This window comes from Centropristis striata, chromosome 7, assembly GCF_030273125.1.
Source record: "Centropristis striata isolate RG_2023a ecotype Rhode Island chromosome 7, C.striata_1.0, whole genome shotgun sequence".
Taxonomy (NCBI): domain Eukaryota; kingdom Metazoa; phylum Chordata; class Actinopteri; order Perciformes; family Serranidae; genus Centropristis; species Centropristis striata.
The window spans coordinates 18924870-18942828 of record NC_081523.1 but is presented as its reverse complement, the minus strand read 5'-3'; the positions used below and the strand labels follow the sequence as shown (position 1 = coordinate 18942828).

At 39.2% G+C, this 17959-nt stretch overlaps 2 protein-coding genes across 2 annotated transcripts in view; both read left to right on the top strand.

The window, feature by feature from the left end:
* Positions 1-2854: 2854 nt before the first annotated feature.
* Positions 2855-4486, top strand: LOC131975297 (C2 calcium-dependent domain-containing protein 4C). Its single transcript, XM_059337926.1, has one exon. It carries the CDS (start codon positions 2855-2857, stop codon positions 4073-4075), a length of 1221 nt encoding a protein of 406 aa, XP_059193909.1. The 3' UTR covers positions 4076-4486.
* Positions 4487-5597: 1111 nt separating this feature from the next.
* vps13a (vacuolar protein sorting 13 homolog A) overlaps positions 5598-17959 on the top strand; it is a 40249-nt gene continuing 27887 nt past the window's right edge. The window contains exons 1-29 of the mRNA XM_059336649.1: positions 5598-5733; positions 6423-6466; positions 6567-6609; positions 6702-6797; positions 7275-7376; positions 7726-7835; positions 8077-8136; positions 8296-8355; positions 8711-8791; positions 9223-9280; positions 10491-10618; positions 10847-10953; positions 11080-11251; positions 11939-12001; positions 13021-13153; positions 13342-13436; positions 13572-13714; positions 14016-14217; positions 14305-14419; positions 15028-15164; positions 15372-15504; positions 15793-15910; positions 16039-16183; positions 16425-16533; positions 16632-16798; positions 16931-17087; positions 17182-17261; positions 17399-17458; positions 17721-17919. Coding sequence (XP_059192632.1) covers positions 5634-5733; positions 6423-6466; positions 6567-6609; positions 6702-6797; positions 7275-7376; positions 7726-7835; positions 8077-8136; positions 8296-8355; positions 8711-8791; positions 9223-9280; positions 10491-10618; positions 10847-10953; positions 11080-11251; positions 11939-12001; positions 13021-13153; positions 13342-13436; positions 13572-13714; positions 14016-14217; positions 14305-14419; positions 15028-15164; positions 15372-15504; positions 15793-15910; positions 16039-16183; positions 16425-16533; positions 16632-16798; positions 16931-17087; positions 17182-17261; positions 17399-17458; positions 17721-17919 — 3217 coding nt within the window. The 5' untranslated portion in view covers positions 5598-5633. The remainder of the gene's footprint in view (positions 5734-6422; positions 6467-6566; positions 6610-6701; positions 6798-7274; positions 7377-7725; positions 7836-8076; positions 8137-8295; positions 8356-8710; positions 8792-9222; positions 9281-10490; positions 10619-10846; positions 10954-11079; positions 11252-11938; positions 12002-13020; positions 13154-13341; positions 13437-13571; positions 13715-14015; positions 14218-14304; positions 14420-15027; positions 15165-15371; positions 15505-15792; positions 15911-16038; positions 16184-16424; positions 16534-16631; positions 16799-16930; positions 17088-17181; positions 17262-17398; positions 17459-17720; positions 17920-17959) is intronic.

The following is a 17959-nucleotide window of genomic DNA, read 5'->3' as shown; positions in this document are numbered from 1 at the left end:
TAACTCTACTTCAGCTGATATTTGACCAGTATGTTCATGTTTTTCAAAAGCTGGGAATGGAAATAAACATGGTTCAATTAAAAAAACAAAACAATAAAATGTCTGGAGGTTCTTAGTTTGAGTGCAATAAGTTAGGCCTAATAAAACCCAAAGGGTGTATCAGATAAGCATATTGGTTTATTAGTTAACATATTGTTCCATACAATGAATTAACAAAATGATCACAAAAATAAAAAAAAACATTTTTTTTAAAATATCAAGCTCCAGAACAAAAAGGTCTCAACACTAATGCACTTGAGAGCGGTAGAACATTTGGCAACAATGCCCTGTTCTCTCGTTAGCGTTAATTGCAGCTGTGACAGCGGTTTAAGTCAAAGGTCCTCCTCTGACTCCCAATCATTTATCTCTCTATTACAGAGAGCACTCTGGGTTTTTATTGGTGTAATAAAGTCGATCTTCACTACCACAAAAAGCCTCCTGACCCCTGGGTGCTCTGGAGGCCCCTGACTCCTCCCGAACGTATTCATCATCTTCATATTCATTCTGTCACAGGCGCACACACAGACACACACACTTGCAGCACATGCAAACAGGCGGGCAGAGATGTTGCTACTCTCTCACTTACTGTTTAATTAGAACAATAAGAGAGGATCATTTTAATGAGGAAGGGACAGGAGTGTGGCTGTGTTTTTTATATGTGTGCTTTCAATGAATTTGACTGACCCTTGGATTTTATTATTCTTTTCTACACATTTTAAACATGTTAAAATGCTAATAATGTATGCAAAAATGCTAACTATATCCATTGATGTCTAAACTGAGACTAGCAGAAGTTTGAGGTTGTCTGTATGTAATGCATTTACGCCCCCTTGTGGTCTAAGAACTCCCATTGTTCAACGGGCCTCCCTCTTTGGCAACCTGCCCTCTTCAACGAACAGAGTATAATAATAATAATATAATAAGAAATATATGCATGTTTCTTCACATAATGAGTTTCAGAAAAATATATGAAGTATTTTTAGAAAGCAATTACACGGTCTTGTGAATTACTTGAAGAAAAATCTGGAGAGGAATGATTGGAATAATCTGGACAAGATAAAGACATGTTACTAATATATAGAGGCATTCATTTAAATCTGATAAGACTTCAGTCTCTCTGTTTGAACAAACATCATTATGAAGTTTAGTGGTAGCAAATCATCTGACGTCAAAATCATGTCAGAGAAGAGATGGGAAGTTTTGTTTTGAAACTAAATTTTGAACGGAGTCATGTTGGTTTTGAAAAAGCTGACTCTTCAGAATGAAACAGATCATATTGTGGAAAAAAGAAAATCATATTGTGGCACAGATAGTTCAAGGAGATAAGACAAATATGTGCTATCCAATGTAAAAAAAAAATATTGGCTATAAAAGGGAAGATAAACTGAAGATTTGCACCCTGGAAATGTCTTGCATTGAATTATTGAAGATGACAAATTCATCCTGCACATTTAGAATACCCTCTGTGTTTAGGAATGAATATGTCTTTACTGCTACTAGTGTATTAAAAAAAAACAATAAAGGCAGTAAAAATGTTGCACAAGCCTACAGTTCTGGCATAAAGTACAGTGACCAAACCCAAACAGAGGTCAACTTTCCTCCTGCTGAGTTTTGAGGTTTTGACATATAATGTAGCTTATTTTTTTAAATTAACTATCAACAGTATTGGTCTCATTGCTATGATGTCATCTTTTTATTTTACGGAAAATGCAAATCCAAAATATTCCCACAAATCAAAAGAAAATAAGTGTAAGATTTTCATTGGATAATACACATCAGGTCAGTTATGCATCTGAACTGCCTGCTGGTTAAAGGTCAGTGGGTTTTTTAAAGTGATGTGTGCTCTCTGCAGGACCAGGATGCTTCAGTCTTTGAAACCCCTTTGAATGAGAGGTCAGCTCTCATAAAAGCAGTTATGTCATCATGATCACAATAAAACACTTCAGTGTTTTGTTGGATGAGATTGAGTAGAGACATAGTCATGTGCATAGCATGTGCGACCTACATAACCTAATTTTATTCATTCATCTTTTTGTGGATCTTGCTGTTGTTTAATTCTCTCTATTCATATGTATTTAAGGTCACTACTGTTTCAGGTCCATGCACTGCCCCTGCATCAAAAAAAGTATTGTTTTGTATTACTATTAAAACCCAAGACATTTTAAATATGTGACATCAGAAATCAAAATGCATTTCATGATGCATTTGTTAAAATTTGCATTTAGTTAAATTGTATATAGTAGTGCAAGTTTGTATGCTGCATGTTCAAGTGGATTTAGAGCACCACGAATCATGCTTGTGACTATGCCTTCCTTTATTAACGGTACAATAGACACATATCAGTGATGATGCATATTTTATCATCCGAGTAGCTGACATCACATCCTTGTATCATAACTACATGCACCAATGCACCAGATTCTGGTTGCCACCCTCCCAGACTCCAACAGACAGAGTGACTCAACACACTGTTTGTTGATGTGTGTATGTACGTGTACATCGTATTTTCTGACGCAGGCGGGGGTGGCAGACCAGTGATGCGAAGCCTCGCATTCACCTTTAAAATCTGTCACTGGCACATCCATCATACTCACACGGATCTCTCTTCAGAGGTGGACACATCAAAACGTCAGCAGGTGAGAAGAAAATATTAGTCATTTTACCATTTGGAATAAACTTGTTCTGAAAAGTGTGTTCTGTTTCGTACATTGTTCTATTTACCTAAATTATATTTCTTTTTATTCTTGTTTCCAAAGGAAAAAGGTTCGGACTTGGACAAAGATTTCACATCGTATTAAATCATCAGAAAATAACAATGTGGGTCTTTGGGAAGATCAGGGAGAGCATGGAGAGCATTCCTCTCGAGCTGAGTCGTTACATGGGGAAGAGTGACGAGGATATCTTTCTCTCTCACAATCTGCACAACAACATCCTTACCCCAGACATGATCCCAGAGTTCTGCCTGCCCCCAAAGCTCTGCAAGAGAAGCCCGCTGCTGGACGACAAGAGAGCAGCACCTCAGCTGCACCGTCAGAAACAGGTGACCAGGAGCAGCACTTCTTCAAACACAACACATGTAAAGATGCAACATGGTGATCTATCAGTGGCTTCCAAGGCAAAAAAGAAACCTTTGCCTTTCTCTGCAGAGGGGTATGGCCTGGCTGGGATATACGAGAGCCCCAATACTCGAAGGAAAGAGTCTCTGTTCCACTCAAACGGCCCTGTTTACATGTTTGATAGAAGCCTTCCTACTGCAGCACCCAGGCTGGCAAAGGAGACAAACCTGCCCAAGAAAACATCATCACAGTTCCTCCCTCTGTTTTCATCCAAGAGCCTGTCAGATACAGGAAGCAAAGGAAGTGAAACACTTTCTTCTAGTGACTCCTCTCCCCTCAATTCATCCTATAATTCTAAATACTCTCACTACTTCCCATCAGGCAGTAGTCAACTTAAAGGAGCAGCATCCTGTCCTTCGTTAACTGACAGCAAGGAGGTCAGACGGAGATGGAAGAAGGGGCTTTTAATTTTGAAAACCTCTCCCAGTAGCCCTCCAAGCTTAGGGGGAAGCTCACCAACCCCAGCCCGACCCTTCTTCCACACGTCGGATGCTCTGCAGTGCCCGGAGAGACTTCAGCATGAGCACATCCTCCCTTTACATGGCCGAGGTAAAGTGCGCCTCATCGTAGAGCACACCTCCACAAATACACTGTCACCCCTTTCCACAGTGAGAGTGCATGTGGTGTCGTTGGAAGTCCCGTGCAACGATACTAGCCAACGAACCCTGAACTGTGCAGTCAATCTGTGTCTGAGCCCGGGGAAGCTACAGCAACAGGAGAGCTCCACCATCAGGAACTGCCGCAACCCTGTGTTTAAAGAAGATTTCTACTTCACAGAGCTCAGGAGAAAAGATCTGTTGGAACTGCAGCTAAGGTTAAAAGTGGTCGATAAACCTGCAGCTGGAACACGGAAGAAGGTGACAGTGATTGGTGTAATCATCAAACCACTGTGTCAGTTACTCCCTCTAAAAAATGAGTAGAGAACTCATTTTGTGTAGTTAAGTGCGAAGATAGAACATGACGTGTGGTAATTATTACAATTATGTACAAATGAAGAAGGCTGAAAAGAGGGATATCACAAAAAATAGTTTGCATAGGCTATGAGCTCTTCAGATGGTGTAAATACTAAGCAGCAAGCGAACAGTATTGCAATATGTATAAAGCAAACAACTGTAGTTATAAGTTACTTAAAATGTTATTGTATTTTATTGTTATTGTACGATTAAAATACTCTTGTTGTTACTTATCAGTGGGTATATGCCCAATTTTTCTCTTCTTGCATTTGTTGGTATTTTTTCTGTGTACATGCAAAATTGTCTGCAGAATTCTGCATGCAACGATTCTGTTCTTCTATTTACTGTCTGTGAAATAATTAAAATGTCACTGATGAGACCAGAGAACTGAATTTATTCATTTATGTAAAACATGAAAACAAACACATTTCATTCAATGCAGCAACTTTCATAGGGTTTGTTTATTGTGTTACTGCCCTTAAATATAAGATTACTTGAAGGAATTACTTTTATTACTATTACTTCCACCAAGGAGCTTATGGTTCCTGTTCATTTTGTTTATTTGTTTGTCAGCAGGATTACAAAATAACAAATGCGGATCCAAAACACATGTACACTTTGTAGCCAGGATATTGTCAGGAATGTGTTACTGACATGGAAATATAAGACACAGACAAACAAGCTCAGCAAGATGATTTTGAAGAACCTCAAAAGTAGTCCAAAGTATAATTATTATTTGATTTTTAGTAATCTAGCGAATACGTTACAAGTGACATTTTATGGCATTTATTCAGTAAAAACTAACCTTCTCAACACTAACTAAAACCACTGCTAGACAGATAAGGTAACATCAGCTGAAATAACTACATGTGGCATTTACATTTACATTTACATTTAGTCATTTAGCAGACGCTTTTATCCAAAGCGACTTACAGGAAGAGTAAAAGCAAACTATCAAGGTATAGTGCAATAAGAGCTATTAGTGCTAGTGACATTTACCACACTGTGCAGTTTGTTCGCCCTGCTTCCAGTCTCTAATTTCGTACTTAATCTAAGCTACGCTAACAGTTCCCCTCTGCTTCTGTTATATATGCTAAGTTATGCACACTGTTTCCCCAAGCATGCACAATCTTGAGGACTTGGGGACTATGACAGTAAGCTAGCAACGGTCATTTTTGCAGACTCAAGATGTTGAAGTTAAAACCACTAAACATTGGCAATATGGCCCATGTTGCATAAACATACCCTGCACCCAAATGTGTTTTATTGGGGTCTGGTCGCACTGCTTATTCGAAAAAAACTCTACGAAAAGCAGGCATTACTATAGTCACTTACCATCAACTTATCCTCAGTTCCCCCCTCTCTCTCTCCCAGCGTTGCACATGAGTGTTGCAGCCGTCAGTGGGCAAGTTTTAACGTCATGACGTCAGAGCACCGCCCCCAGCAGCACGTCCTAATCTGACGTTCAAGCGACCGAGTCCCCAGAATGTAAACATGGTGACAGGTAGATGAAAGAAACGCCAAAATGGTCTTCGAAAGCTTGGTGGTAGATGTCCTCAACCGATTTTTAGGAGACTACGTTGTCAACCTTGACAGCTCACAGCTCAAACTTGGCATATGGGGAGGTAACTGAACTTGTGTGTGCTATTTTAGTGGGCGAGCTCGCTCATCAAGCTAGCTAACCAATGCTAACAGACGTTAGCCACCAGTCGTGTATGAGCGGCTTCCTCAGCTGTCAGTGTCAGTTTATCTAGTTCGACGTTAGCTGTCCAGTTTAAGCAAAACAGTGCAGACGAATACTAGTTTATAGAAATATCCGTCAGCATTGTTAATTTCTCACTGCTATAATTTCCAAATATCAACGTACCTTGTTTGCTACTGCATGGCTGTTTGCTCAGTACATTCATGCGAGTTTCAGAGAAGCGAGCAGTTCGGGGTCACACCCTTTCTTTCACAAGCTTAACCAGAAAGTCTGAGAGTCACAGCTCTGTGCACTGCCCGGGTAAAAGAGAGGATTAGATGAAAGGTTTCACAGCCACGGCTAAACATGTATCAACCTGTAGCAACCACTTAACTAGCTGAAGAGTGAGAGCTCAGAGTGGATCCCCTTCGTTTTACCAAACATGTCATTAACGGGTTTAATAGAAATGTTCCCTGTTGCCTGAGGGTTGAATTAAATCAATACACAAGGGTCAAAGGCGTCCTCTGTATATTGGACTGTGTTTGTATGAGTCTCATAACTCAATACTAATCTGTCTGGCCTATCAGAATGTACATAGTTACAATCAGTAAACAAATATTCCTGTAATTACAGGGGATGCTGTTCTTACGAATCTTGAAATAAAGGAAAATGCCTTGGTAAGTTGCAAATATATGTGTAAGTAAGTCATCGAATTACATTCTGACATTCATGATAGATTTGTGTTGCAATGACTTGCTCTTTGTTCTTTTGTTGCAGAGTCAACTTGACATTCCTTTTAAAGTGAGAGCCGGTCATATAGGTGAGACTGCAGTTACCCTTCCTATCTGTCCCTATCCTACCTTCAGTTTTGGCACATAAGAAGATATTCTAACTTTTTGCTTCTGTTTATAGGACGGCTGGAGCTAAAGATCCCATGGAAAAACCTCTACACCCAGTCAGTAGAAGCGACGCTGGATGGTGTCTATCTGCTCATAGTCCCCACAGCAAGTAAGATAATCATCTATGTTCAGCTAAATGCAGAAAGAGTTATGAGATTTAAGAAGCTAACATAGACATTAAAGCGTATACTGTGGATTCCCAAAATTTCACTAGACACATACAGTGCCTGAGGGATATTTACCTGCATGTCAATGATAAGATGATTAGGCACCTCTATTTACATAGTCAATGTTGAAAATGATAAAAAAATTTAAATCTTTTTTGCATTTTTATGATATTTAAATGCATGCTAAACCCAGCATTTAAAATATTAGGAATATCAAGTTCAGGCTAAAGAATAACCCTTATGAATAAAGCACAACCCAGTGTAGTACAGTATTCAGACATATAAGGTCTCTCACTTATTCATGACCCTAAAGTACTTGTCAGGACAAACAGGAAACTCAGGCTTAACGTTCTGTATATTTATTTGTTTTCAGAGATGTGCAGACAAATAATAACTTTTATTGACCTAATTCTTTCCAGGTATAAAGTATGATGCCGAAAAAGAGGAGAAGCAGCTACAGGAGGCTCGTCAGAGGGAGCTACAGCGGATAGAGGAGACAAAGCTGAAGGCTGCCGAGCAAGGTCAGGGATCAGCTTGGCGTGTCTGTGTATAAACATGTTTTAGTCTTGCGAATATTCTGTGTGTGTCACTGCATAAAGTTAGGCATTTTTTCATTTCTTGTAAGTTTTTAACATTCTTAACAAAGCTGTATGAGTGTAAGTTAAGAAGTCATAATTAATAATTGTGGGTGAAATAACTTATGTTTAGATAGTATGTTGTATTTGAAATGTTCGGAAGATTTATTTATGATTGGTTACTCTTTGTTTTCAGGGAACAAGAGTTCAGATCTTTGTTCCCAAAGTAGAGTTTTAGCAAGGTTGCAGGACCAGATCAGGTCTCATATGCATCATATTTGTCTATGTTTAACAGAGAACCCTAGTCTGGAAAAACAAGACACCTTTGTAGAGAAGCTTGTCACTCAGGTCATTAAAAACCTGCAAGTCAAGATTTCTAACATCCACGTCCGTTATGAAGATGATGTGAGTATTCAAACTGAGTTACTTTAGTATTCTATGTATGTTCTGTGTATGTGCATACATTTTGTGAATATTATGGTGCTTCAACCTGCTTTGCTGTCATTGTCACATCCTGCACTGCCCACATTGAGCACAGAAATTGCCTCAACAGGCGATTGTCACACACCTGCACACATGCGTGTGTATCTGTGCCCTCAACCAGTTAATAGACATAGCTCTTATTTCTCTTGTTTGTTTTCCACAGGTCACAAATCCAAACTGTCCTTTGTCATTTGGAGTGTCACTTAAAAACCTCAGTCTTCAGGTAATGTGTTGCAATGTCCCTTCTGTAAGATTTATCCTATATTATACACAGCAGTTTTAATCATGAACAATACATCAAACTTAAACATTAGTAAACATAGGTAAAAATGTATAGTAATCATTAAGGCTCCTATATTTCACTACTTGTTTGCCTCTCCAGACATGTGATGAGAACTGGCATCCCAGACTTTTGGATGAGAATTCAAGGCTTTTCTTTAAGGTAAGAAATTGAACCACTTTATCAGACAGCTATGCAATGACCTATACAATTCTATTTAAAGGAAAAGTCAAATGTTTTCTGTGCAACACTGCATGTGTTTTGTCGTTGCATTTTATTAATTTGTTCCTTCAAGTATACTCAGATATAAATTAACTTCTTGAAAACCATTTTGTCAATTTAAACAAGTTGGTTCATCTTGTCAGCAGCTCTTCTGGAAACCAATTTTTATTTCCTCATAAACTAAATTTTGGCCCCAATCCAAACTTTAGAAATCATTGCACACTGTAAGCTATGTTTCGTTCTTGTGATAAGCATGTGCACTGCTCTAATTGCTTTGTGTTTTCCTTCTTCTCAGTTGGTTCAACTAGACAACTTGTTTGCCTACTGGAATGTCAACTCTTTACTCTTCTCCAATCACAGTGCTGACGAGGCCTTGGTGAGTTCCTGTTACTACTGTGCTGTACCTTGTCCCCACCAACTTATATTTAGTAACACCATTGTTTGGCTTTCTCTGCTTTATTGAGGCTGAAGACACATTCTCATTATTGTGGGCACACAGAACAATCTCAGCCAGACAGTTTTTAATTTCAGGCTGCAGAACAGTCTGAAAGTCACAATATAAAAGGCTTCTGCAAATGCTTCTCAGATCAATGCAGGTTTTGTTAACCAGTATTTTCCACAATGGTTATTCCTAGAGTAAGCTCCATGGGTCGAATGTTTATAAATGTTAATTTATAAAAGTTTGCTTCTGCATGTGTTAAAGCAGTGATACAGTTACATGTAAAATGTTTAGAGTTTAAAGAAATATTTGAGTAAAGAAAACATGTAAAATATAAATGTTGCACCTTTCCCTTTGTGTTTTTGTAGCTATGTCTCCGGAGCAGCATGGAAATCAACAACTCTCTTTCTGCCAGCCATGACTTCAGTGAGTGTCTCACATTTACTCACATTTTTTGATACTGTTATTTGATATACTCACTTTGAAATGTTGTCCAGACCGCCCAATGACACACATTTTAAGCCACGTGTTACTTGACACCCACGAATCAATAGTTTGCATTTCGAATGTGAATTAGCACTTGGCATGTAATGTTTTCGACTGACACTGCTCTGCCAGAAAATAATGTGTGAATCACACAGCTTGATGCACCATCACCACCAACACATTTTAACAGATTTTGTTTTGAGACACAAGCTCACAGATTTTTAAAGGGGTTTCCCTTATTACACAAAAAATCGAATCAAAACGGAAGGAGTCTGTATGTGTGTATGTTAGTGTGTCCAACTTCACACTTCGCAAATGTGTTGTAAAGGACTCAAGGAAGTTCAGTGTAAAGTTTGAGATCTTGAAATCTACAGGACATATTTATTAGTAGTTTTGTTATGTACACATTATATAGTGTATTGAGATGGGACCCCTATTAACAGTGCTGAACTCCATTTTAGGTACAGTTTGCTCTCTAAAGTAGATTCAAGAACACGTGAAGAAAGAGAGACCAAACAGGGTTTTATCGTAGAATCCAAGCTGCCTTGGACACCACCTAAGTGAAATAATTAAATCAGTATGGTGAGCTTAAAAAGGGAACAAAATGTCTTCCCAAATCTAATGGTTGTAGTTGGTCCCAGTCAACTTCTTTTGCAAGTTTGTCTTTTAAACAGATAAGGTGATAATAATAATAACTGTCCACAATATTGTGAAATTGCATATTTTATCGAAAAATGTTTTCTTGGGGAAAATTTTTTCACCGATGAAACTTTTGGAATGAAAGCTTTAGTTCCTGGAAAAAGCCTGGTCCCAAATAACTAGCTGTAAGCAAATGACACGTATACTCCAGCATTGTATATTCTCTCATTGTTAGGGGAAGCAGCGATGTCATTAGAGGTTTGTTGCTCAAGACTAAACAGAGTACACTGTGAAAGTGAAATACTTAAGATTCTTGAGAAAGCTGCTAGCAGGTAAACTGGAGGCCAAGCAACCGTTCCATTCATAACAAGCATGTTTTGGCGCGTTGGGCAGTGCACTAGTGTTTAGAGTTTTTATATCCCACTTGGCCCATATAAAATAAAGCCAAGTAAAAAATTTAAGTTTATAAAAATATCATTATGATTAAGGTATTTCTTGTTGTGGTCCACAGTTTTTCGTCCTATCTCAGCGGATGCCAAACTGCGGATGAATCCCAGATCAGATGTGGACTTCTCTTCTCCCAAAGTGGACTTAATGGTCAACCTCAGTGAGGTTGCCATTGAACTCAACAGACCCCAGGTAAGTGTGTGTGTTGTGGGTAAACCTGTCAATGTACAAGCCTGGTGAAAATTAAGTTTTTCGAAAGAGAGGAAATGAAAAGGTACAGTAGTTAAGACAAGTAATGTAGAGAAAAGAAAATCAAAATTTTCAAAGGACATATAATTGAAGAAGTTGTTCAGTGATGATAGCTGCACTTCTATCAGTATTCTTCACCAGTGAGTAATTGCTTACTTCCTCTCTTTCCAGTACATTAGCATCCTGGAGCTACTGGGCTCAGTCGATATGATGTCACGGAATCTGCCATACAGGAAGTACAGACCCATGGTCCACGTTCACAGGAACGCCCGCATATGGTCAGAATACACTTCACTGTATACAATTTGACTATTCTTTTAATGACATTTGACACTCTACCACCCTTGCATGTGCAGATACTTGAAGACTGTGAGGTTGACTGCTTCTATGTTTCCACCTTGCAGGTGGAGATACATAATCACAGGCACCCTGGAGGTGGATGTGAAGCCTCGTCTCCATATGTGGTCATGGCAGCATATTCGCAGTCACAGACAGAGGGTAAAACGCTACAGAGAGCTCTACAAGACCAAAATCACCAGCAAGAAACCCAGTGAGGAGCTGCTCAAGGCACTAGAGGTGGGACAGGGCTGTACGGAGCTGAACTGGTGGAGGGGAAGGAATCTCAAGTTACCCACATTTATCTCTTGAGATCCTATTATGTGAACTACTTATTGTTTCATATGATATAATGCAAATGGGTAAACTCAACTTTTTTTTTCAATGTTACCAAGTTTTTGCCCGAAACATAACTTGGATTTGACTTTTTATGATTTTATAAGTGAGGCTTTGAGTTCTAGACCTTTTTGTTTAACTTTTGCCACATCCAATATATTTCTGGTGTAAAATTACTTCTTGTGTTAGTTCAGACCAGCTGTTTCTACTGGATCGTATGCTGGCAAATACTTACTTATGTGCAGTAGCCATAATTCATGCCAATATGAAATGTAAATGTAATACAATATGCAGGTAGTTAATTACAAAGATCTCAATATCCTTTCAGAGATGCTTTGCTATAGCCATAATCACCCACTTATCCAGTGTCCAACCCTGTAAAAGGATTGATTGAAGTACTTTTGAGATTGATGGTGTACCTCAGAGAAATCTAACATTAAATCTAAAAGTCCTCTGTCTCTTCTCTGTTCTGTAAGCATCATGTTTTCCTGGTGTGATTAATAATGGAAGTTTAGTAATCAATACATTCCTGCATGCATTAGCAAGAAGCTGCTAAAAGCTCTAATCAGCTTGTCTTGTATCTGTTCTCAGGAGCCTGAGAAGACCTTGGATATTTTTAACATCACGTTGGCCCGACAGCAGGCTGAGGTGGAGGTAAGCTCTGTCTCACCTACTTTATGTCTTCACCTTGTACATTTACGAGGCAGTAAGTGCTAGTATCTGTAGCACAAATCAATTTGAATGCAGTGTTGTAGCTAACAAATTCTCTGCCCAACTGCTCATGTCTTTTTAATCCTTATATCTTCTGTATTCTGCTTTCCAAAGATACAGAAGAAAACAGGTTAATACTTCAATTTATGCCAATTAATTTAAGAAACAATTCTCACAGACTCCTTTTTGAAAATGCAACATGTTTCCACCAACATGGTAAGAGTTATCAGCAGTTGGATTAAGTGTTAAAGGTGTGGTCTCAAGTTTGACAAATTATTCACTTGAGATGCAGCTGTGCAGCTGTTGGCTTTCCTGCACAGCTACACACTGCAATTTTAAAACATTGTATTTCTCATACAATTTGTCAATAATAAATATTTGCGACCAGAAAGAATATAAATATTTTTTTGGATTAATTTCATGTCATACATAATGCATTGAATACAGTTGTGGAAAAAATTATTAGTACATTGTTTTCTTCAATTTCTTGTTCATTTTAATGCCTCGTACAACTAAAGGTACATTTGTTTCAACAAATATAATGATAAAAACAAAAACTAGATACTAAATAGCTAGATATCAGCTCTTTAATGAAACTCTTATGGGCATAAGAGTTTCATTAAATGCCATGGTTTTCTTGATAATAACCAAATTCATTTTCAGGAAAACCATGGAAAATGGTTAGATATATAAGCTTTTAAATTAAACTCTTATGAGCTATTTTTGTTGTTATCATTCTATTTGTCCAAACAAATGTTGTACCAGGCATAAAATGAACAAGAAACTGAAGAAAACAAGGGTGGTCTAATCATTTTTTCCATGACTGTATGTCCTTCTTTGATTTGCCTCCGTACTGTTGCAAACTGCATAAGTGCAGTCAAAGTCAACTGCCTACACATAAAAAAAACAAGTTTCAGCTCTCATTTATCTTTTTATTTTAAAAACATTTTAAACATTCCCAGGCGAGCAAGGCCGGCTTGCGCATCTTCCGTCCAGGACTTAAGATGGAAGAAGAGGAGTCTCAGGGTTGGTTGAGCTGGGCGTGGAATTGGGGAGCAGAGCCCGAAACAGAAAAAAAAGAGGTCAAGACTGGAGGTAAGTTGCTGAAAATAGAAATAAGGACATAAAACAACAGCTAGATGTGCATAGCGAATAATTTGTGCACATGGACCAAAACAAAGTGCTCCAGTGTGTAACAGTTTATGGTGTTGGCTAATGTCTCTCCTGCTCCTCAAATTCTTTCTAATCCATTTATTTCCCCTTTCCCTGTCTCTTTGTCTCAGGTTTTGATGAGCTGTTAACCAGCGCTGAGAAAGCCAAACTCTACACTGCCATTGGATACAGTGACACCGCTGTTAATCCCAACCTGCCAAAGAATGTGAGTCACTTCCCCCCGACGCCCACCTGCCAACTATTAATACACTTTGATTAGACTCCATCCCATTACAAAGTTTAGAATTCAAATACTGTATCAGATACGCTGATTATGTTCTATGTTGTAATTTCTTTATAGTTTGAGGACATGAAGGTCAATTTCCACATGGAGAAGCTGTCCCTGGCCATCAAAGACAACAAGGACAAAAATGAGATCATCAGGCTGACTGTGGGAGAGCTCAAGTCCACACTCACGCAGAGACCCGGAGCACAAGCCATCAAGTTAGTTTTTGTTTTTTCTCCATGGCTTTGATATTATTTGCACTGAGCCATTTGGTCATTTGAAGAGCCTGGTATCCACCTTGTGCTAAACAAGTTGCTACCACAGCGCCTTGTCAGTCAGGATAGAGGTGTAGCAATGTGTATCCATGGCAATGTGTACATTTAAATAGCCGTGAACTTGTTTTTGGATTACCTCAAATTATGGAAGCAAACTTTGTTAGTAGCAGTTAGTAGCATCCACTTCTCTCATACAGGCATACATGGCACTGACATTTAGCTTCTTTTTCCTTTTTTTCATCAGACTCACAGCCCAGCTGACTTTGTTTGAAGTCACCGGCCTGGCCAGTAACCGGCCTGCACCAATCCTCCTGTCATCAAGGAAGGCAGCCACAGGAGCAGAGACCCCGCTGCTCTGCATCCTGTTTGAGACCAACCCGCTAGATGAGAGCGCTAACCAACGGCTTCATGTGGAATCACAACCCTTGGAAATCATCTATGATGCTGTGAGTGCTGTCTGTCAGTGTGCATTTATGAGCCATGAAAAAAACATAAAAGGGGTACATATCAAATATATGTTTGTTTGTGTGTAGATAACAGTGAACAGCATGTCGGCGTTCTTCATGCCTCCTGACGACCTGCAGCTGGATGAGCTCACCAACGCAACCCTCATGAAACTGGAGCAGTTCAGAGACCGCACAGCCACCGGTCAGTCGCACATACATGTACAAATATCTGCTGTGTATTGGGTTGTTTCCAAACCTGGTCTCAACTCTCTGATGCCCAAATGTTTCCATTGCTCAGTCCTTGTTTGTCCAAAGTGCTTACACAGCCTGCATGTCTCAGCCACGGAGTCTGTTGGATTGTCGTGTTCCTGTTTATTTTCATGAGACTGATTGTTTCCTGAGATTGTCTGCTGAAGTTTCAAGCTCATTTTTTCTTACAATGACATGATTGACTATGCTCATCTGGGTACATTCAATAAGACTCTGTGGTATTGATAATATATCATACTGCAGTTTGGGTATGATAACATTTGAAAGACTCACCATTTGCTTCTACTTAATTATTGTGCACCCTGAAGCCAAAAATGTCCCTATTGAAGCACAGGAGTTAAGTCAACAATTTATCCGTGTATTTAATTACAAACATGATGCTGACCACAGTGCTTGATGTTGAACTTATCATTAATAATTAAAAATAATCTGTTCTGTAATGAAAGTCCACTGTGGTTGATATAAAGATGATCTGTTGTTTGTCTGCACTGACTGCAATTGATAAGTTAATGCTATTTTTGTGTGTGTGTTTTTTTTTAGGTCTGATGTATGTGATCGAAACACAGAAAACTCTCGACCTGAAGGTGAACCTGATGGCCTCCTACGTCATTATTCCACAGACTGGCTTTTACGATGGCACTCAGAACATCCTGCTGTTGGATCTTGGACATTTCAAGGTTAAAGCCTGCAAAGCTTGACACTGCTGAAAAACAACCCACACAAAACTGTTGCAAAATCCTACTTTTGACTGTGGAGTATAATTAAGAGATAGTTGTGTTTTTCTGGAGATACACTGAAAAACAAAACAACAAGCCTTTTCAGTTGTTTTTCAAAGGTTTAATTTGAAGGCTTTGGAGTTGAGCATTTAAATGTTGTCTTTTCAGATGTCCAGTCAAAGCAAGAAGCATCTGCCTCAGCTGTCAGTGTGCTCCAGCAACATCGAAGATATCATGTCCAGAGCATACGACAGCTTTGACATACAGCTCAGCAACCTGCAGTTCCTTTATAGCAAACCAGGTACACGCATGCTCCTGTCAGGTCTCGAAGGTTCTTCCGAGTTGTATGTTTGAGAATTTACTGTTAAAAGTCAGGAACTGCTCAGACTTTTTGGATATTGTTAATACATTTTGTGTTTTCTCTGTAATTTTATACAGAGAAAACTCACTGTAGTCAGTGGTTACAGTGATTAGAGCCATGTTGAGGGATTGTATATACATTGGGAGAATAAATAGGGAAAATAGAAAACACAAAAATACTGTTTGTGTGAAATAAAAATAAATGTGTAACATTTTCTGTGTGTGATAGAGGGTGACTGGAAAAAGGCACGTAAGCAGAGACGGTCACCACTCCACATTCTGGAGCCAGTGGATCTAAAAGTGGTTTTCAGCAGGGCGATGGTTGTCAAAGACTCCCGCATGGCAAAGTAAGTTTGTTGTTTGATTTATTGAGTCATTCTTTTTCTTTCCTATGCTGTAGGGATAAGCGATGACAAGAGGTCATGTGTATTTGGGTGTGTATCTTAGTGTTTCCATGTTTACATATGTGCTCCAGGTATAAGATGTCTGGAGAGCTCCCTCTGCTGTCTCTTCGCATTTCTGATGTTAAACTCCGAAATGTTCTGGAGCTGGTAGAAAGTATCCCACTGCCTGAGAGCAGATCTGCTGCACCCGGCACAGCTGCATCCGCCACACCAAAGGTAAGAAAAGCAGGATAATCCCTATTCACATTGGTCACATTTTTTGTGAATCAGATAAAGTAGAGTGAATGCAACAAAATGAAAGCTTTGGGCAAACTCCAGGGTGAAAATAGTTTGAGAGAATGGAGAAATAATATTACATTGTACCTTATAATGACATAATAACCAATTTGAATACATTCAGTGCATTAATGTGTTTTGTGCTCGTATAGCTCATATTTTGTTGTTCTTTCCTCCTCAGCCAAAGTCGTTCACCCCACAGCTCACTCCCAGACGACCTCCGAACTTAGTTGACCAGCGCTCCTCTGTCATTTTCGAGTCATGTGAGACCATCAGCATCACCTCACTGGGTAAGACATGCTGCATGTTCTTCGTGTACAAACCTTTTGTGTAGCTACAGAATAACAGATGCATTATTGTGTGTGTTTTTGGTGTTGTCACCCCTCAGGGTCAGAGGAAGATTTGTTCTACGATGCTCCCAGTTCTCCTGTCGGTGATAAACCATTCTTCCCAGATAATCCCATACCACTGCGCACTGTATACTTAAACAAAAGAAAAGGTTCAGAAACCCAGAAGAACATGACTGACCTGATCCTGACGTTTGAAATCAGTGAGGTACAAAGAGATTGTGTTGATGAACCAGATGTCATAGCCTGCCATGATTCTCCGAATGCCTTTTCCATAATTTAAATCTGTTCTTTGTCCCGCTCCATGTTCTCTTCCTCCGTGTCGTCTTTGTTCATCTAGTTTTCTGTTCAGCTGTGTCGTCTGTCTGAGGGTCAGGAGGTCACAGTGCTCCACTTGGACATAGAGGGTCTGGGCACCGAACTGAAACTACGCACCTTTGACATGACATCTAACACCTACCTACGAGAGATCTGCCTCAAGTGCCCTGAATACATGGGTCAGTAGATGCTCGCAGGACTGTGTGTCGCCTTACAAACATTCTAACTAGCACTTGTGACTTCAAATTTACTTGTATTTGTTTCCTTGTATAGATTCTGAAGATAAGCAGGTTCAGCTGATCACCACTCTAGACAACACAGAGGTTGACCTGCTCACCCTGGAATATATAAAAGTATGTGTGACACCACACATTAAAACAGAACCCTTTCAGATCCTTTTGTTTATAGTAGTTCGACAAATTGTCTGTTTCTTTAATGATTATTCCAAGATGGTGGTAAATGGGTTTCTCATTGTCTATGTCTTTTTCAGGCGGATAAAAACGGTCCTGAGTTCAAGTCTCAGCACAACAACACAGAGCAGCTCATCAAGGTGAGGAAAATGTTAATGAACTAATGTCATTATCAAGTTTTGATACTTCTGTGTTATTATTTCTGCTGTATTGAAATACATTTATAGCATATTAATGCAGGTTTCATTATCAACTATTTAATACCGGAAAATTATAATAAAGTTTAACAACCAAACTTGTCTTTATGTTCTTGACATACTTTTTATAAGAACAAAAAAAGGCAAAGATTTTTGTACTTCTCTACCAATATTTTCAAAATTTTGACATTGTATTCTCCCTTAGGTCACCTTCTCCTCCCTGGATGTCCATCTCCATACAGAGGCTCTACTCAACACCATGAACTTCCTCAACAACCTCCTTCCTCCATCCACTAAGAAGGAGGGAGGGCAGGAGGAGCTCCCCACAATCCCTGAGGAGGACGAGACGGAGCCAGAGAGGGAGGGAGAGAAGAAGGAGGAAGCTACTTTAACCAAGAAAAAAAGTAATGCGAGTTTCATTCAATTTCACATTCCAAAGCTATC

Excerpts from the sequence above, each read along its gene's own strand:
- LOC131975297 (XM_059337926.1), top strand. The coding sequence starts at position 2,855 with ATGTGGGTCTTTGGGAAGATCAGGGAGAGCATGGAGAGCATTCCTCTC.